This window comes from Crotalus tigris, unplaced genomic scaffold (genome assembly GCF_016545835.1).
Source record: "Crotalus tigris isolate CLP2741 ecotype Arizona unplaced genomic scaffold, ASM1654583v1 scf7180000021317.425702, whole genome shotgun sequence".
Classification (NCBI taxonomy): Eukaryota; Metazoa; Chordata; class Lepidosauria; order Squamata; family Viperidae; genus Crotalus; species Crotalus tigris.
In genome coordinates this window covers 383,711-404,960 of record NW_024098451.1, presented here as the reverse complement: position 1 = coordinate 404,960, position 21,250 = coordinate 383,711, and the positions used below count along the sequence as shown (strand labels likewise).

At 42.9% G+C, this 21,250-nt stretch overlaps 2 protein-coding genes across 3 annotated transcripts in view; one reads left to right on the top strand and one right to left on the bottom strand.

Annotated features, from left to right (window-relative positions):
- GNG13 (G protein subunit gamma 13) overlaps positions 1–20,474 on the top strand; it is a 28,059-nt gene extending 7,585 nt beyond the window's left edge. Inside the window, exons 2-3 of the mRNA XM_039369912.1 lie at positions 18,096–18,246; positions 19,531–20,474. Of these exons, the coding sequence (XP_039225846.1) occupies positions 18,149–18,246; positions 19,531–19,636 (204 nt within the window). The 5' untranslated portion in view covers positions 18,096–18,148 and the 3' untranslated portion in view covers positions 19,637–20,474. The remainder of the gene's footprint in view (positions 1–18,095; positions 18,247–19,530) is intronic.
- Positions 20,464–21,250, bottom strand: part of CHTF18 (chromosome transmission fidelity factor 18) — a 55,311-nt gene continuing 54,524 nt past the window's right edge. The window contains exon 22 of one of the 2 annotated variants that reach the window (XM_039369902.1): positions 20,464–20,715. In XM_039369902.1, the coding sequence (XP_039225836.1) occupies positions 20,576–20,715 (140 nt within the window). In that variant the 3' untranslated portion in view covers positions 20,464–20,575. The remainder of the gene's footprint in view (positions 20,716–21,250) is intronic. The other variant, XM_039369903.1, reaches the window with a different exon arrangement.

The window sequence follows — 21,250 nt, the reverse complement described above, 5'->3', positions numbered from 1 at the left end:
AGGGACCTTGCTGAAGTCTTCAGTGAGGAGAGGGCGAATGAGCTTCCCCCCCACCGACCCACAGACTGTACCATTGAATTCAAGCCTGGGGCAAAACTCCCGAAGCCCAGATTATACTCCATGAGCCCAAAGGAGAAGGAGGAAATGGAAAGATTTATAAAAAAAAACCTGGAGAGAGGTTTCATTGAGCCAGCCAAGCCTAAAGTGGCTGCCCCGGTCCTTTTTAGAGAGAAGAAGGATGGCTCTTTACGTTTATGCGTGGATTATAGGGCCCTGAATACAATCAGTGAAAGCAACCTATACCCGCTGCCCCTCATGAAAGACATGCTGTCACACCTATCGAAAGGGAAAAATTTTTCTAAACTAGACCTAAGGGAAGCTTACTATCGCGTGAGAATCAAGGAAGGGGACGAATGGAAGACTGCATTTAACTGCCCCATGGGGTGCTATCAATTCAAAGTCTTGCCATTTGGATTACAAGGGGGCCCTGCAGTCTTTATGCAATTAATCAATGACGTTCTAAGGGAGCACCTATTTAAGGGGGTCCTTGTTTACTTGGACGACATTCTTATCTTTACTGAAACAAAAGAAGAACACGTCAAACTTGTCAGAGCGGTTTTAAAGAAGCTGCGAGCCGCTCACCTATATGCCAAACTCTCAAAATGCGAATTCCACCAGGAAAGGATAGACTACCTAGGCTATCGCATATCCCCACAGGGCATTGAAATGGACCCAGAGAAGGTCAAAGCAGTACTAAATTGGGCACCACCCCGCACAAGAAAGCAACTACAAAGTTTCCTGGGCTTTGCAAACTTTTATCGCCAATTCATCCCCCTCATTTGCCCAGATAGCCTTGCCCCTCACTAACTTACTAAAAACGAAGGGAGCATCCTTAGTAAAACCTAGCCAGCCACTAACATGGACAATGGAGTGCCAAGCAGCGTTTGAGAGACTAAAGAGACTTTTTTCTGCCGAACCAGTACTAAGGCACCCAGACATGGACAAGCCCTTCATAATACAGGCAGATGCAAGTGATGTGGCAGTGGGGGCTGTGCTATTACAAGAAAATGATGATGCAGTATTGCAACCCTGTGCATATACATCCAAGAAACTCACGGAAACAGAACAGCGCTGGCCCGTATGGGAGAAGGAGGCTTATGGGATACGTTGGGCATTACTCACGTGGCGACAGTTCCTGGAAGGCAACAAAATCCCCTTCCAGGTGTGGACTGATCACAAAAATTTAGAAGCCCTGAAAACTTCCAGGAAACTCAATCCCAAACAAGCCCGCTGGTCCCAGCATTTTCACCAATTCCAATTTAAACTCAAACATTTACCAGGAAGAAAGAACTTCCTGGCAGATGCTCTATCTCGCATGCCCCAATATAACAGCGCACGAACCACAGACTCTAGACCAATAATGGCAGAGTCACAACTGGCAGCACCAGTAACCACAAGAACCCAAGCCAAAATAAAACCACAACTGGACAGCCAAACTGGAATTGAATTCAGAAAAAGTTTGGAAACAGATGAATGGTTCCAGAAAAACAAAAATGTGTGCACAATGAGAGACGGGTTGCCTTGGGTAGGGGAAAAGTTATATATACCAACAACTCAAAGAGTAACTTTCATGCACCTTTGCCATGACACAAAATCAGCAGGGCATTTTGGATTTGTAAAAACTTTACATTTAATTAAACGGCAATTTTGGTGGCCATCCATGAAAAAGGACATTGAAAGTTATATAGCCAGTTGTCCAAAATGTGCCACGGCAAAGAGGTTGCAAGGGAAAGTGCCAGGACTATTGCAAACAGTGGCAAGTCCCTCAGCCCCCTGGAGGGAAATAGCTATGGATTTTATAGTGGAATTGCCAGAAAGCAATGGGAATACTGTGGTCTGGACGGTCACGGACTTGTTTTCCAAACAGGTGCACTTTATCCCTTGCCAAAAGATTCCCACTGCAAAAGCCTTAGCAAAACTTTTCATCCAACACATTTACAGATTGCATGGGGCACCCCAACGCATCATCTCTGACAGGGGGGTGCAATTTACGTCTGCATTTTGGAAGGAATTTTTATCCCTCTTAGGAACCACTCAGGGACTGACATCTAGCCACCACCCTCAAGGAAATGGGGGGGCTGAAAAAATGAACTCAGTACTTAAGCAATATTTAAGATGTTTTCTTAGTTTCCAGCAGACCGAGTGGGCGGACTTACTCCCCTTTGCAGAAGTTGCCTACAATAATGCAGTCCACTCCAGCACAGGTTACACTCCTTTTCAAATAGCCACCGGTCAAAGCTTCAACCCCATGCCAAAATTAACCCCAAACGAACCAACGATCCCCTCGCTGAAAGAATGGATGGAAAAATTACAAAACACCTGGCCAATAGTCAGAAAAGCACTAGATGAAGCTAGGCAGGCTTACAAAACACAAGCCGATAAAAAAAGGGTTGAGCCTACACCATTCATTATAGGAGAGATGGTGTACTTATCTACAAAATACCTAAAGTCCCTACAGCCCTGTAAAAAACTTGGACCAAAATACATAGGACCTTTTCCAATTAAAAGAATCATAAATCCAGTAACAGTAGAATTAGAATTACCCAAAAATCTCAGGCAAATACACCCAATTTTTCATTGCAGCTTGCTGAAAAGAGAGCATCAGTCACCTCTACGGCCAAAAATCCCCCCACCACCACCTCCAATCATGGTGGAGGGTGAACAACACTTCGAAATAAAGGAAGTCCTTGACTCTAGGAGATATCATGGAGCAACTCAGTACCTAGTTGCCTGGAAACACCTCCCTCCCTCACAAAATGAGTGGGTCCATAAACGTCATGTCAGAGCCCCGAAGCTATTGAAGAAGTTTCACACAGAGTATCCTAACAAGCCTGACTAAATTTTATACTTGTGTTTTCTTTCAGGTGGATCTCTCTTATTGTTAAGAGGGGCCAGATGTCAGAATCCAATTATATTTCATCTTTAAATTATCAAATATAGAAACTCCCAATTCTGCCTTCTCTGGATTCTGCCATAAGAGGGAGAGAAGGGGGAGAACAAAGGGGCTTTATGGCCCTCACTTCCTTCTTTACACTTCAAAGAGCTAAATGCTGAATGTGTGTTTATTGTAACCTCGAAGTGTTAGCATACCAAAGGAGAGTAATTGCCTTTCATGTAGTTATCTGAAGTCTCCATCCAGACGGAAGAAAGAAGAAAGGGAGTGGAATTGTGATACTTGAAACTATCACTGGAAGGGGGGTTGATTGGGTGGGACTACTGGGGAACCCCTTAAAACCTTGAATGGGAGAGCTTGGACCCCAAGTCCTGTCTAGCATGCCTGCAACCATTTTCTCTTAATAAAGGATTCCTGTTGGAAGAATTATTCCAAGAGTTCTGTCTTCTTAAGATGCAAAGTGGGGTGGGTCCTTACAAGAAGTGAGCAAGTTCTTTCCAAGATGCCAATTTTCTCTTGGCCAAACACAGTGTGGCATTTCTCTTATTCCAACCTTCTGACCCCATTCAAATTCTAATCAAATCAGGTCCCAATAGTGCATTCGCCTCCCCACTTTCACAGAGAGACCAATCCCTCTGTTTCCAGGATGCAGAGGTTGCTTCAAGCTGCCTTTCCCTGGGGAAGGTAAGTGTTTTATCTCTGCTGTGGCTAATTCTAGGCATGTGATGGAGGCCAGGCTAAAAGGAAGAGAGATGAAGGCTGAACCATAGCAACCACAGCAGTAAAAGTCTTGTGTAGCACAAGTGGGCAAATCTTTGGTTTGTACAATTAGGTTGTGTGTTTATACAAAACACACATGGTTTAGTCAGTTAATCCAATTCTTTGGGTTGATTGAGGTACTGAATTATAATAGTTCAACCAGTGCCAACGAGTGGTATTCTGAAGAGATAGTGCTAAAAACAGAATATTTTTTTTCTTCTTTGAAGGTATGCAAGTTTTTAAACAATGTGAAGTTTCTTTTAGAAATCATTGTTACCCTTTTTGTCCAGTTCTGCACTCCCAAAAGGAAGGAAACCTACCCCTGATTTGGGGCAGTTTTGTTGTCATCCTCTTCCTCAGCCTGCTCTCCCCCCCCCCCCAGAAAAGATAGGCAGCTGGGAACCTGTGACCAGAGAGTGGGAAGCAAAGGAAACTTTGCAAGGGTGTTTTATGGAGGAGGAGAGGAACAAGCTGATCGATGCTGCTGAAATGAGACTAAGCAGGGCTGATTTGCCAAGCATGTGAGAGACATAAGTAAGCCACAGCTGTTACTGATGCAAATATAGCAAATATATATATGGAAGATGGCCTTGACAGAGATATACAGAGGCCCTTGCTTAGGAAAAAGGGGCTGAAGCTCCTTTTAATCCCAGAACTATCAGATACCATTTGGAAATGCCTCAGGCAGCTGCCTCTCTGATTCACCCAAGTGGGAGAAGGTACAACACAATTAGACTTGCAAGGTTATGTCATGATAGGCAATCTCAGCAAAGGTAGTTTTAGGGTTCCTGTGGAATTGGTTTCTTGGCCTGTCCTGCCCTGTCCTGTCCTGTGGGGCTGACAGCAATGTCAGAGGACCAGAGGGAATCCTCTCCAGGGAAGATGAAGCACACAGGGCTCTACTCAAACCTCCAGCAGCCACTCCCAACCAGAAAGCTAGATTCTCACAGACTCTTATTGCAATTTGCTGTAAATAAAAAAGGGGTTAGGTGATTATTGAATCATGGAATTTGTAAATGGCTACTTTAGTTTTCATTTATGGATGAATGGCAGGGCCACCTTGATGCCTTTGATCATCTTTCTAACTATCTCTTGATGCACGGGACATATGGCAGGTATAGGGACTATATACATCCATTCTACTTCTGCAGCACTCCTTCCTGTTCTCCAGGAAAGTTAGCAACAGCAGAAGAAGAGAGTATAAGAAATTATGATCAGAAAAAGACCCCCCCCCCAAGGAGAAAGAAGTAATCCAACAGAAGTAGCAAGTACAGTAACTACTTCCTGTGGAAGTTGCAAGTTAGTGTTTAAAAGCTAGTGGCAAGAAGAAGTGGATGAACAGGAGAAGGTCCATGGAACTGAGGCTGCTCAACCAACTGGAAGCTCACAAAGGAAGTGAGCTTCAACACCTCTGTGATATTATTATCATCCTGGCCTCTCCAGAATAATAGAAAAGATTCTCAACTGTGCAAGGATCATCAAAGCCAAAGGCTTCCTCTGAGGTAGTTGTAGAAAACTCACCAGAACATGGTGGAAAGATGACCAAACTGCATTAAATCGACCAATTGCTATCCATTCTTGCTTATCAATGTTGGGACAAACAATGCTAGCAGAGGATAAACTCTTTATAGGGTTAAAAGTGATTGTAAAGTCTTGGATAAGAAAGTAAAGTTGCAGATAGTGTCTTCATCCATTCTTCCTGTTAATTATAATGGAGCAAGAAAGGCTCATGGAGGTGAACAATTGCCTAGAGAAGATGGTGGCATCAAGAAAGATCTGGATTCCCAGACCAGTCTGTCTACCTTCTTAAGGCCCATTAGGGATTACACCCCACAAAGCAGATGAAAATATATTTGTTTTTGTATAAATATTTTATTAATTTTCTAGTTTTACAGTCAAATATTTAATAAACAATGTGTTGTCTAGGTCCATTAATAATTCAGTGGTATATATTAACTTCTTCAATCTAGATCAATATTACATCATCAAATGTTTCCTTTCTTCTTCTGGTAATAGTTGTTTTCCCACACTAGGCAAATATAATTTTTATTGTTATTAATAAATATACAATTGAATATCAACATCTTTGTTGCATTTTTCTAATAATATCAATAATGTCAGTTTAAGATATCTTTTCTAACCAAAACATATCTTAATTCAGGCATGTCAAACTGCTGGCCTATGGACTGGATGCGTCATGCCGAAACTGCGCCCACCCCATTGCCAGCAATGGGGAAAAAGTCACAATACGTCGTGCGACATCACGTGACATTGCGGGTTTGACAAGCCTGTCTTAATTGCTTTTGCACTTAATATCCATATGTTCAATCAGTATCCTGTTTTTGCATTTTTTTAATTTTAATTTCCCATCAGTGTTCAAAATGTCTCTATTGTTTATAATTTCAAAACAAGTTATATTTGGGTAACCACAAGCTTCCCTTATTCAAACTTCTTAGCATTTTCCTGTTTCCCTTCTTATACCAAAATCTAATATTCTAATTACAAATCTTATCTTTCTAGTTATGATAATACTTATATTTCTAGTATGATCTGTTCTCCACCATATTCAAGCATCTAATTAATATTAATATCCCATCCAATGAGTCAAAATCTCTATTTTCTTCAGTCTTACTCTAGCTTTCTTCCTTTGCCAACTACCTTTTCAAGTCAATGCATTTGAATCATCAATTAATTTTTCCTTTGTTTTTGTGTATATTGTTTGGAATAAGAAAGACCATTTGATTAAAGTATTTTGGAAGAATGCTCAATCCATTGATACTCATTAAACAGCCTCCCTCCTTCTCCAGTTCCCCACAGTTCTCCTAACAGCTCTATCTTCCATTCAATCAGTTCTTCTTCCTTTTCCTCAAATGTGTTCTGAAATCTTGATTGGTAAGATGTCTTTTCCATTTCTGATATTATCGCTATGTCTTCTAGTTCTTCAATAGTCTGAGTCTGTCTGTTAGTTCCTTCCTTTAGGTCCTCCATCTTTGGATCTGCTTCCTCTAGTTTTCCTTCTATTTCCTGGATTGCTAGTTCCTTCTTTGTAGTCATTTTCTGGGTTTGTAAATTTAGATTAGAAAATTGTTCTTTTATCTGTGTTATTTTTAGTCTTATCATGAGCTAAATCAATTGTCTCTTGTATTGATTTCAACATGGAGAGAATTTCTTTCTGAGCTTCATCCATATTTTCTTGGTGGTATATCAATCTGAAGACTTTGAGGACAGGTGTTGAGGATGGTTTTTTACTGTTTAAAGCTGAGTATGGGACACCCATTTTATTTTTTGCAGGTGGTCTTTATATTAAAAATTGTTCATCAATCAAAGATTTGTAATCCAAAATATTCCATCATCTCAAGCAATGATGTGTGTTTCTCCTGCAGGGAAATAGTTTCACAACACAACTCTGAAAGTCAGTTAATATTTATATTCATAGTTCAGGCAGGCTGATTTCAAAGTAGTTTATCATCTCTGACACACTTATAAGCAACCCAAGAGTTGTTGTGTTTTTTCCCCCTTTTCCAAGCTGCAGTCTTCAAAAGTGAAAGTTTCCAAGGACAGCAAGAGTCTTATCTGAATCTGGGCTTCAAGCCAGGTTTCCTTTAGGCATAACAAATTGTAGTGCCATAATTTGCCACTAGATGTCATCAGCACTGTTTTCCAGCTTTTTAAATCCAAATTTATATTACAAACTTTTCAAGTGTCATTTTTTAAAAAAGTCTCAAAAGCACTTTTAGTCCCCAAATTTCAAAACCATATATGTATATTAATTCCAAGTTAATCTTGTAATTTTCTTTTTTTTCCCCAAGCAATTAGTTTGCTGCTTTTCTTTTCCTGAGGGAATGGGGTGGAAATTCCCCTTCCCTCTCTCATCAGGGAGGGCATTTTGGGCAATTTTTTCCAAGAAAAAGTCTTAGAGTTATAAAGAGAGGATAGGGTCCCATCCAGTTTCATCCACGTTGCTGAAAAGTCTCTCATTGGTGCTTATTTTCTTTCAGTTGTCAGCAGCTTCTGACTGGCTACATGAATGTAGCCAGTCTTCCTCCCCCCACCATTTGGAGGGCTTCCTTGGATCAAAAGAAAGGGCTGCTGCCCTCCTGTGATCAACGAGGGTCCCCTCCTTGTTTGTCACCTCTTTGGGGTGACTTTTGACCCTTTCCAGGGTCTCCAGTGGGGCAAATTCAAATCTGAAAGACAGAGCCCGATCTTCCTGTGTCCGTCTCACTGCAACATCAAACCAGAAGTTGAAAATATATTTGTTGAGATCCTTGTGAACTTTATCATTCAGACTTTAAGCTTGAATTGACTGAAAAGGAGAGGGAGTCGAAATCAGAGGCTCAGTCAGATAACTTCTCTACAGAAAACATGGCTGCTCCTGAAGCAGGAAAGAGTACTTTCAGATGCTCAATGCATGGAGACCAATCCATGGGGACTCCCCCAAACCCCACTACAATGCACAAATGGATAACAAACAGAAGGAATTAGGAATACTAATATGGGAAAGCAGGATGTAACTTGTGAATGTAGTGCCTGAAGGATATTGGTAAAGATGTCTATATGCCCATACCCAAATTCATGTCCTTGAATGCAAGAACTTGTTGAAAGCATCTGTTTAAGATTGGAAGGAATAAGAAATAAATGGGTACAACTGAAAAGTTTCGTATATGCCATCTTTCTAAAGCAGATGATGGGAACAATATCTTTCTAAGTCAGTGGTTCTCAACCTTTCTAATGCCGCGACCCCATAATACAGTTCCCCATGTTATGGTGACCCCCAACCACTTATACATCACTGGGTGCCAGGAGCGTGGCCAAAGAAAAGGGGAAAAAATGGCAGACAGCCTTGTTTGGCGACCCCCATGAAATGGTCGTTCGACCCCAAATGGGGTCCCGACCCACAGGTTGAGAACCACTGTTCTAAGTCAACTTGCTAAATTCTCCAAAGGACAGGTCAATGGGAGATTTCCAGTGCCTGCTGGAAGACAAACTCCGACAACAGATTATGAAAGTTTCATTTTTCAGAAGCTGGAAGAAGAAACAAGGGAGCCAGCTATTCTGGACCTAATCCTGACCAAGAGAGAGGAAATGGTAGATGATCCAAGGGAGAGACACCTTGGGGAAAAGTGACTGTAAGGACCCACCCCACTTTGCATCTTAAGAAGACAGAACTCTTGGAATAGCTCTTCCAACAGGAATCCTTTATTAAGAGAAAATGGTTGCAGGCATGCTAGACAGGACTTGGGGTTCAAGCTCTCCCATTCAAGGTTTTAAGGGGTTCCCCAGTAGTCCCACCCAATCAACCCCCCTTCCAGTGATAGTTTCAAGTATCACAATTCCATCCCCTTTCTTCTTCCGTCTGGATGGAGACTTCAGATAACTACATGAAAGGCAATTACTCTTCTTTGATATGTTAAAGCTTAGAGGCCACAATAAACACACATTCAGTCCTTTGAAGTGTGCTGAAGGAAGTGAGGGCCATAAAGCCCCTTTGCTCTCCCCCTTTTCTCCCTCTTATGGCAGAATCCAGAGAAGGCAGAATTGGGAGTTTCTATGTTTGATAATTAAAGATGAAATATAATTGGATTCTGACATCCGGCCCCTCTTAACAATAAGAGAGATCCACCTGAAAGAAAACACAAGTAAAAAATTTAGTTAGGCTTGTTAGGATACTCTGTGTGAAACTTCTTCAATAGCTTCGGGGCTCTGACGTGACGTTTATGGACCCACTCATTTTGTGAGGCAGGGAGGTGTTTCCAGGCAACTAGGTACTGAGTTGTTCCACGATATCTCCTAGAGTCAAGGATCTCTTTTATTTCGAAGTGTTGTTCCCCCTCCACCATGATTGGAGGTGGTGGGGGGGGGATTTTTGGCCGTAGAGGTGACTGATGCTCTCTTTTCAGCAAGCTGCAATGAAAAATTGGGTGTATTTGCCTGAGGTTTTTGGGTAATTCTAATTCTACTGTTACTGGATTTATGATCCTTTTAATTGGAAAAGGTCCTATATATTTTGGTCCAAGTTTTTTACAGGGCTGTAGGGACTTTAGGTATTTTGTAGATAAGTACACCATTTCTCCTATAATGAATGGTGTAGGCTCAACCCTTTTTTTATCGGCTTGTGCTTTGTATGCCCGCCTAGCTTCATCTAGTGATTTTCTGACTATTGGCCAGGTGTTTTGTAGGTTTTCCATCCATTCTTTCAGTGAAGGGATCGTTGGTTCTTTTGGGGTTAACTCTGGCATAGGGTTGAAACTTTGGCCGTTGGCTATTTGAAAAGGAGTGTAGCCTGTGCTGGAGTGGACTGCATTATTGTAGGCAACTTCTGCAAAAGGAAGTAAGTCCGTCCAATCACTCTGTTGGAAATTTAAAAAACATCTCAAATATTGCTCAAGTACCGACTGGCAGCGTTCCGCTTGTCCATCTGTCTGAGGGTGATGGCTAGATGTCAGTCCCTGAGTGGTCCCTAAGAGGGATAAAAATTCCTTCCAAAATGTAGACGTAAATTGCACTCCCCTATCAGAGATGATGCGTTGGGGTGCCCCGTGCAATCTGTAAATGTGCTGGATAAAAAGTTTTGCTAAGGCCTTTGCAGTGGGAATTTTTTGGCAAGGGATAAAGTGCACCTGTTTGGAAAATAGGTCCGTGACTGTCCAGATAACAGTATTCCCATTGCTTTCAGGCAATTCCACTATAAAATCCATGGCTATTTCCCTCCAGGGGGCTGAGGGACTTGCCACTGGTTGTAACAGCCCTGGCGATTTCCCTTGCAACCTCTTTGCTGATGCACAGGTTGGGCAGCTGGCAACATAACTTTCTATGTCCTTTTTTATTGATGGCCACCAAAATTGCCGTTTAATTAAGTGTAACGTTTTTACAAATCCAAAATGCCCTGCTGATTTTGTGTCATGGCAAAGTTGCATGAAAGTTAGTCTTTGAGTTGTTGGTATATATAACTTTTCCCCTACCCAAGGCAATCCGTCTCTCATTGTGCACACATGTTTGTTTTTCTGGAACCAATCATCTGTTTCCAAACTTTTTCTGAATTCAATCCCAGTTTGGCTGTCCAGTTGTGGTTTTATTTTGGCTTGGGTTCTTGTGGTTACTGGCGCTGCCAGTTGTGATTCTGCCATTATTGGTCTAGAGTCTGTGGTTCGTGCGCTGTTATATTGGGGCATGCGAGATAGTGCATCTGCCAGGAAGTTCTTTCTTCCTGGTAAATGTTTGAGCTTAAATTGGAATTGGTGAAAATGCTGGGACCAGCGGGCTTGTTTGGGATTGAGTTTCCTGGAAGTTTTCAGGGCTTCTAAATTTTTGTGATCAGTCCATACCTGGAAGGGGATTTTGTTGCCTTCCAGGAACTGTCGCCACGTGAGTAATGCCCAACGTATCCCATAAGCCTCCTTCTCCCATACGGGCCAGCGCTGTTCTGTTTCCGTGAGTTTCTTAGATGTATATGCACAGGGTTGCAATACTGCATCATCATTTTCTTGTAATAGCACAGCCCCCACTGCCACATCACTTGCATCTGCCTGTATTATGAAGGGCTTGTCCATATCTGGGTGCCTTAGTACTGGTTCGGCAGAAAAAAGTCTCTTTAGTCTCTCAAACGCTGCTTGGCACTCCATTGTCCATGTTAGTGGCTGGCTAGGTTTTACTGAGGATGTTCCCTTCGTTTTTAGTAAGTTGGTGAGGGGCAAGGCTATCTGTGCAAATGAGGGGATGAATTGGCGGTAAAAATTTGCAAAGCCCAGGAAACTTTGTAGTTGCTTTCTTGTGCGGGGTGGTGCCCATTCTAATACTGCTCTGACCTTCTCTGGGTCCATTTCAATGCCCTGTGGGGATATGCGATAGCCTAGGTAGTCTATCCTTTCCTGGTGGAATTCGCATTTTGAGAGTTTGGCATATAGGTGAGCGGCTCGCAGCTTCTTTAAAACCGCTCTGACAAGTTTGACGTGTTCTTCTTTTGTTTCGGTAAAGATAAGAATGTCGTCCAAGTAAACAAGGACCCCCTTAAACAGGTGCTCCCTTAGAACGTCATTGATTAATTGCATAAAGACTGCAGGGCCCCCTTGTAATCCAAATGGCAAGACTTTGAATTGATAGCACCCCATGGGGCAGTTAAATGCAGTCTTCCATTCGTCCCCTTCCTTGATTCTCACGCGATAGTAAGCTTCCCTTAAGTCTAGTTTAGAAAAAATTTTCCCTTTCGATAGGTGTGACAGCATGTCTTTCATGAGGGGCAGCGGGTATAGGTTGCTTTCACTGATTGTGTTCAGGGCCCTATAATCCACGCATAAACGTAAAGAGCCATCCTTCTTCTCTCTAAAAAGGACCGGGGCAGCCACTTTAGGCTTAGCTGGTTCAATGAAACCTCTCTCCAGGTTTTTTTTTATAAATCTTTCCATTTCCTCCTTCTCCTTTGGGCTCATGGAGTATAATCTGGGTTTCGGGAGTTTTGCCCCAGGCTTGAATTCAATGGTACAGTCTGTGGGTCGGTGGGGGGGAAGCTCATTCGCCCTCTCCTCACTGAAGACTTCAGCAAGGTCCCTATATTCCTCTGGTATTTCTGTTAATCTTTTTTCCTCTCCTATGGATGCTTTTTCTATTCTTGATTCTGGTAGCCTCTCTTGGGGTTTTAAGTCCATAGGGTCCCCCTTCGGGAATTTGATTTCTGTCGTCCTCCAATTTACCCAGGGGTTCCATTTTTTCAACCATTCCATCCCTAGAATCATTGGGCATTCCATACCTGGGGTCACCACAAACGTTAAGTCCTCTTCATGGTTGCCCAGGGAGAGGTGTATTGGCAGAGTGGCTAGGGTAGCTGGCACCCCCCCTGCTATGGATCCATCTAGCTGGCCAAATGAGATTGGTTGTTCCAGTCTCCTGGATGGGATGCCCAGATTCCCCACTAGTGTTGGGCTAATGAGGCAGCGGGTGCAGCCAGAGTCTATTAAGGCTTTCACCTTCACAGCTTCGGGCATGGGGGGGATTAATATAGTCACTGTTTTGAAGATGGGTGTGATGCGTCCACTTACCAGGGGTTCGCCTTCCGAGCTGTCATCTGAGGCATCCACCGTCCCTGTGGTGTAGGCTGGAGTTCTTTCCCCTTGGTGAGCAGAGGTGGGGTTTTCTGCAATTTCCATCATTTTCATGGCTGTTTCTTTTGGCTTAGCTGAATACCCTCTGGGTTTGTTGATTGGGGATCTGTCTGGGTTGTGCTGGGGGGCCTTTGAGCGGCATTCTACAGCTCGATGCCCTTCTCTTCCGCACTTGAAACACCCCATCTGCTTCTTGGCTGTATCCGATGATTTCACCGGTTGGTGTGTCAGCTCAGGCGGGGGGCGGCTCCATTGTTTTCCTCGGCGATGCCTCTTCAATATGTCGATCTCTGCTTCCTCTGCCAAGACGTACCATTCCTCAAGTCGATGTGGGTCTCCTCGGGGCAGGCAAGCATCATATAGATCATAGTTTAGTCCGTCTTTGAAACGGCCAAGGAGGATGTCTTCTGGCCAATTCAGTTTGCTGGCAATGGCTCGGAATTCTTGTGTATACTCAGCCACTGGGCGTTTGCCCTGCCTCATCGTTGTTATTCTTTCACGGGCTTTGCGATCAGCCAGGGGGTCTTCAAATCGTCTTCTCAACGAGGACATGAAACGGTTGAAGTTACTGAGTTCTGGGGCATTGGAGTCATGCAGGTTCACCACCCAATCTGCAGCTGGTCCATCCAGGGCAGATTGCACGATCCGGATGCGGGCTTTGTCGCTGGGGATGTCCTGCCCATATTCCTCCATGTAGCTGAGGACTTGGGTTAGGAAAAACCCCAAGCGTGTTGGCTCCCCTTTGAATTTCACCTCCAACGGTGGACGTCTTGGAATGGATCGGTGCCTCCATTGTGGGTGGTAGTGTCTTCCGTCCAGATTTCCATCTGTGGTCCGGTAGGGGGTGGGAGCTCCTGGATCAGTAAATGTCCCTGGGGTTGCAGGTTCCACGTCCCCCTCGGTGTCTCTCCCTTTGTGGCTCCAGGAACTGGGGCGGGCGTAGGGCTCAGGAATCTCCTCTCCTAGGGAGCTGAGAGTTCTCTTCATCAGGTCAATAGCTCTCTCTAGGATCCAGTCTGAGTACGGCATACAGCTTCCTCCCTCTTCACTTGCGTGCAGGGATTTCTCCATCTCCTGCTTCCATTCTGGTTGCTTGGTTCCCCGTCTCAGGGTCACTTTTCTTGATTCCTTTCCCCACTCGCTTTTCTTTCCAACGCCCATCGACCAGCGAGGCTTGTGGTCCTGTGTCTCCACCACTTCTTCTTCTGAGAAATCTGGCCTCTCGGATCCCAACATCTGGCAAGGTTCCAACTGGGTCAGCGGCTCTCTTTCCAGGGAGTTTTCTCCCTCTCTTGCTTCGTTGTCTGACATGGTAAATTTTTGCAAAATCCCCCGGCAAGGGTCTACCTTCCAGGTGGATTAATTTTGCAAGTCCTGTCTAATGTAAGGACCCACCCCACTTTGCATCTTAAGAAGACAGAACTCTTGGAATAGCTCTTCCAACAGGAATCCTTTATTAAGAGAAAATGGTTGCAGGCATGCTAGACAGGACTTGGGGTTCAAGCTCTCCCATTCAAGGTTTTAAGGGGTTCCCCAGTAGTCCCACCCAATCAACCCCCCTTCCAGTGATAGTTTCAAGTATCACAATTCCATCCCCTTTCTTCTTCCGTCTGGATGGAGACTTCAGATAACTACATGAAAGGCAATTACTCTTCTTTGATATGTTAAAGCTTAGAGGCCACAATAAACACACATTCAGTCCTTTGAAGTGTGCTGAAGGAAGTGAGGGCCATAAAGCCCCTTTGCTCTCCCCCTTTTCTCCCTCTTATGGCAGAATCCAGAGAAGGCAGAATTGGGAGTTTCTATGTTTGATAATTAAAGATGAAATATAATTGGATTCTGACAGTGACATTATTGGCATTTAAAAAAGCAGGGAAGGAAGTGCTTTGTCTTGGACATTATAAACAGTAGAATGATATGGACAATTGTTCAAAAAAGTATTTATTGGGACTGCAGAGTTGCCATATCATCAATGGAGGCTAAAGATTCTTCAAAGCCACCAGAGTGATGCCACAGACGTCTGCCTAAAAAGAACTTCGGAAGGTGGAAGACTAGAGTAATGGTAACCCCAGTATTCTGAACCCTGTTGAGTGTAAAGATGGAGGTTCCCACAGATGACCTGTGTCCTCTGGACATTTCTGAAAGTTTGAAGTCCTCATTTTTGTACCACAAGTATCTTTGGATCACATGAGGTTGAGCTGGCATTTGCACTTTCCCCCTCAGCCAAAATTGGACAGCGATGTCCATAATCTCAAGTGGAAAATACCCATGTGCAAATTCATTCTTGGCTGCCCATGAGCCTTAAATGATTGTGTCCCTTTTGTTAAGTGGTAGGGCCAACTCTGTTAGGGAGGACTCTGAGGCCAAGAGAAAGAAGGGTTGCTTTGGAAGCAGACGGCCACCTGCCCTTTTGTTACCCACCAAGGCAGGCCTGCCAAAGCAGCTCTTCGTATCAGATTAAATTTTGCATTTTCATCTAGCCAACAGCAGCTGCTTGGTCTTCCCCCCCTCCCCCAGCATTTAGAAGGATTTGTTAGTTAAATGCTAATGCCACCAGATAAATGATGCAAATGTGAGGTGGGAGAGCTTTATTTCCCAGTTAGCCCAGGGAAACTTGGGGACAAGCCTTTGAAATATTGGATGAATATACAGTATGCTAGGGTCATTTTGTAAGCTCAATAACCTTTAAAGGAAAGAAATGGACACTGAGTCACACTTGAGCTTCTGAATCTGGATTTATTCCATTCAATTTATGGAAGAAAAATTATTTGACTGGCAGTAGATATAAGCTTAAAGTTAAAAAAAGCCCACAGGTTTTGCAGAAAAACTGCTTGCTTGCCCATTTTAAAGATCCCATATTTCACACAGATCATCTCTGAATTGGAAAGCTATCGTTAGTGGTTGGCATATCTTTGCAAATGATCCCCCCCCCATGTCTCCTCTCTGAATGACGGTGGTTATGGGCAGGGTTTTTTTTCTCATAGAATGCCCAGAACGGAGTTCCGGCACCTTTTTTGGATGGAAGCTTGTAGGGTAGGCAAGGTGGGTTATATGATGTGTGTTCCGGCACCTTTTTTTTTTTTTTTTTTTTTTTTAGAAAAAAAGCACTAGTTCCGGGTGGTCCAACATGCAGATCTTGCAGAAGAATGGTGACCTTCAACCTCCAGCAGAACTTTGGCAAGCCTGGGAACCCCAAAGAAGGGAAGTGGGGGTTAGGGGACAGATGGACCTTGCACTATATGTCCCTAGATGCACAAATCCAGTGAGAAAAACAAGGTAACCAAGGTTTCCTTCAGCATTCACTGGCAAAGGAGTCCAAAACAACCTCTTAGATATTTACTTCACCATTTGCACACTTATTTTTTCCATCCTAATGCCCATAATCCCCAGCCACACAGCTCTCAGGTATTGGTCATCCAACCTCTCCCAGGGCAGGTTGCAGAGGGCTGAACACTGCAGCTGAGAACCTTCTCTCCAGAAGAGGGGAAGTCAAGCTGAACGATCTTTGCATTGCTTGGCGCCTGCGTGGCTTCACAAGACAGGCTTGAAAAGTAACTCCCCCGGCATGCCAAAGGGTTAGGGTCTTGAAGGCTCTTCGGCTTCTGGGCCACAGCACAGCTTTGCGACTGGCTTGCTTCTTCTCTGCCCAGTGTGGTGGTGGACCCGCTTCCTCCCCCTGCCCCCACCCCTGCTTTCCTGGTGATATTCACCAGCCATCCAGCCTGATTTCCCCTTTGCTGCCACTTTTGGGTTAGGGCTGAATATTTGCTCTCCAGAAGGAAGGAGATGCTTCTCGACCAGCCCTTGAAAGAGGAAGAAGACCTTTAATCACTAGGCTTGGAACAGCTTCACAGACTGACTTCTGCAAATAAAACCAAGCAAGCACATGCCTTTGATAATAGCAGTATGAGCGATAACAGGACTGACAAACAGTGAAATAATATTTCATTAATTGCCTTAGTTGGGATTCCTTGGGGCCAGTCCAGCATGTTCCCCAACCATTCTTAGCAACTTGAGCTCTCTTGTTCTTTCTAGGTGACTATAGTTTAATTTCCATTCCTCTACCATCCTCACCCCTTTAATACAGAAATATCAATTGCAATATTAGAAGCCTAATACTCACCTTATGGGACACATTATGCAGCCTCTTCTTTGCTATAGTGATGGAAAGTGGTTACAAGAGTTTTCTTTCAACATCCCTTTGGTCTAGTTTGATGGCAAATGCCAATCTTGGGTTTTATTTGCAGTTATTTTGGTTTTTTTCGGGATTACTTTTTGATTTTGACATTGTTGATTTTCCTATTATGTTTTTGGCTCATCCAATGGACTTATAACTACAGATAGTACAGATGAACAACTGTTCATTTATCAACCATTCAAACATACTGGAAAGTCATTTATGACCACTTTCACACTTACGATCATTCCAGCACCCCCAGGGTCACGTGAACAAAATTCAGACACTTGGCAACTGACTCACCTTTATGACAGGGTCCCAGGGTCCTTTTGCAACTTTCTGACAAGCAAAGTCAGTGGGGAAGCCAGATTCACTTAACAACTGGGTCCCGAACTTAATAATTGCAGTAAGTCATTTAAAAACGGTGGCAAGAAGGTTGTAAAATGGATCAAATTTCACTTAACAACTGATCATTTAGCAACAGAAATTTCGGGCTCAATTGTGTTTGTAAGTTGAGGACTGCCTGTACTGTTAAATCCATCCATCCATCCTCCCTGGATGGAAATTCATGGAGAGTCCAAGGTGCCCTTTGGCATTAAACCATTGATTTTCTCTCTAGCCTACACAGGTAGTCCTCAATTTACAACAGTTCATTTAGTGACTATTCAAAGTTGCAACAGCACTGAAAAGTGACTTATGTCCTTTTCCACACTTACACTCACTGCAGCAACTAGGAAGTCATGTGACCATAATTTGGATGCTTGGCAACCTTGGCAATTGCAAACGACACAAATATGAATCAAATACGATCCTGTGATCACCTTTTGTGACCTTCTGACACGCAAAGCCAATGGAGAAGCCAGATTTACTTAACCGACCGTGTTACTAACTTAACATTAATGCTTCACTTAACAATGTGAAATGGGGCAAACTTTACTTAACAAATGCTTCATTTAGCAAACAGAAATTTTGGAGTCAATTATGGTCATAAGTCAAAGACTAGCTGTATTGCAGGCAAAAATTATTATGATGGTGGGAGTAACTTGTCCTAAGCTCTTTGGAACTGGAGTACTTAGAAATTAACAAAGCCTTTTTTTTGTTTTCTCTTTAGAGAGGCCTCTCTCCTTCCTTCTTTGACCAAAAGATCGGCAGAGACCAGGCTCCATGGATGAGTGGGATGCCCCCCAGTGGAAAAAGGAAATTGAAAGCCTTAAGTATCAGTTGGCTTACAAGCGGGAGGTGTCATCAAAAACAATTCCTGAGTGAGTTCATCAGATATTATTTTGTGCAAATAGAGAACTAGAATGTTACAAGCCTTGAGTTTCTAGCCCCTAAAGTTGCAAACAAAAGGTTTGAAAATGAGTGGGAAATATGCACAAGGGGGAAGGGCTAGCAGGAATTTTGATTATTCAGTTATTGTTCCAGTAATTAGGTGTCAGTCTTTTTATTTGGTTTCAGTAGAAGATTTTAACAGTTAAATAATGAATAACTGCATTCAAGCAACAGGGCTGGGAGTTTTATTTATTTGCAATTAGTATACTGCGTGAACTGTACCTGTTGGGTGAGCAGGATTCCATGCAAACTTGGAAAATGAGTTCAGAAACAAGTTAACATGGAGGCTGGATCTGCACATTTACATTTCCAGATTTGATTTGCAGTTAGAATTGGAAAGATCCAGTCTGAAATCTGGCAAACTGCAGCCAGATCCAGGCCAGATTTTCCAGTCTGTTATTCCAACATTGTGGTTGTTGAAGTAGACCAGGGTCTTCAAACTTGGCCCTTTTATGACTTGTGGACTTCAACTCCCAGAATTCCTCAGCCAGCGTGCCTGGCTGAGGAATTCTGGAAGTTGAAGTCCACAAGTCATAAAAGGGCCAAGTTTGAAGACCCCTGAAGTAGACCAAACCAAGTTAGATAATGACTTTTGATCAGAATAACATATTGATAAGCCTCTGTGCAGAGAAATCAGGCTGTGAATTCCGCTGCTGGGATTACTTGGCATCTCTGTAAAGAAATCACCTCTGCTGTGTGTTTCGAAGCATAATTTTCCTCCTCCTTTGATACAGAAGATGATTTGGACTAGCAAAGAGAAAACTGGTCCAGTTCTATTTGTCTTCCTTTAGACATAAAGCCAGCCAGGTCTTTTTGTGTCACCGAAGGCAAACTGCTTGGGCCTGGTTCATGTGGAGTGTACATTACTGACATGCCACATCCATTATTATGGTGGAAGAACAGCGATTCTTACAGAAAGGTATCCAAGAACTTTCCTACGCTTTGGAAATTTTCAAATAACATTATACCAAAGGCAGCCATCCAGAGATTCATATGGGTAATGTGGATGCGCAAAATTTTTTGTTGCTCCTACTCACACTTCAGATTACTTTCCTGTAAATTCCTGCTTGCAACTGTATTTAGAAGCCATTTAGCATCATTTTTTAAAGATGAGAATGTTACTCCTGGAGATGATAGTTTCATCAATCTGTATAACAACCAAGTATAACACTGGATGCTATCAGTGAGAGATCTTGCTTTCTGTTTCTTTCCAGATTCCTTAAATGGATCGAGGAGGGGATTCCAGAAGATCCATTCTTGAACCCAGAACGAATGAAAAACAACCCTTGGGTGGAAAGAGGAAAATGCACAATGCTCTAATCCATGTTCTTAGCCCAGCACTGTCCCTGATTGACAAATGCTTTCCTTTGGGCATGCTCCCAAATTGCATTAAACAGAAGGCTCCAAAATTATTCGCTTGCCGCTCTGGCTAAATCCTCATTCATAGTCCTTTGTTAGTGCTGAGGCCTTAAGCAAGGACTATGCTAAAGGCTTCCCAAACATTTGGTCTCCTAGGCACTATTGGGGTGGGTGTGGCTTAAGTAGAGATCCAGCTTCATGCACAAGGAGCACTGGAGGTGGGCCTTACCTCAGTGGCTCTCTCTAAAATTCTGACAGCACTGAATTTACAATGTCTCCCAGCTCCTGGCTGTGCGTTTGCTTCCAAAGGGTTGTCCTACAGAAAGCCGGATTATCCTTACCAGGGATAGAGGCCTGGCCATCTGTTGTGTGGTGGGAGAGAACCAGAATGAACGTGGGCTATTCTTCACTGGCACAGAATGACGGGAGCCTCTAGTGCCACATTGTAGTATGTTAGGACCTGCTTATTTTAAACCTGTTGGTTCATGATTTGGGAACCATTGGGAGGGATAAATTTGTATGGAGGAGACTTCCTATTTTGAATCACTGCAACTAAAAGAATGGAAATTAATTGTAACCAGAAAGAGTGAAGCAGAATCAAAGTCCTTCTTAGGAACCCCACCAGTTGCTCTTTCTTGTAAATCTAATTTTGTTTGCTGTTTTCTTTCTTTCTTTAGATATAAACATACATTTTGTAAGCATTTTCATTTTTTTCTATTTTAGGAAATTCAGTTTTGCAGTAGAAAACTGCATGAGTGTAATAAGTTTATAAAAATGAAATAAAGCAATACTAAGCATATCTTTATTTACTCCAAAATAGGATTTCATGCAAAAAATACATTAAAAATTCCTCCTTTTGCCTGATTTTTCATGCCCTTATTTCCTTTATTTTTTTAATTGCTAGAGAAAATCTTTAATATAAATGTTTCTCCGAACTGCATTGGAAACACCTTCATTAAACTGGAACCAAACATCACTTTGCCCAACAGCTTTTCCAATTTGCTTTTCTACTGTATTTTTCTCAGGTACCTGATTAATTTCTAGGAGGAAAAAAGAAAAGAAAAAATGGTAGCTGTAAGGGCTTTGACAATCATAAAGTCAAAATGGTGACTAGAATAACACAACTAAAGTCTCCCCCTTCTTTATATGACTTGTTTATAAACAAGAGGTGGCTGATTAGGTCTGCCTTGAACTGAGAACCAGAGAATGGTTCAGGCTGGTTAAAGAAGACAACTCTAACCATGATCAGTGATCAAGGTGTGCAGCCTGATGATTTCCTTGGTCGTTGGGTTCTTCAACTTGTCCTACCTGAAGGAGAGATTAAGGTATTTTTTTCCCCTTGAAAAAATAACAAAATAACAATAACACAAAATAACGGGAACAATAACAAAAATAACCCTAATCTGTTATTTGGTGGGACAAGCTGAAGAATCCAAGGACAAGGAAATTATCAGGCTGCAAGCCTTGATCACTGACCATGGTTAGAACTGCCTTCTTTAACCAGCCTGAGCCATTCTCTGGTTCTCAGTTCAAGACAGACCTAATCAAGTCAGGAAATCAAGGTATTTTTTATAC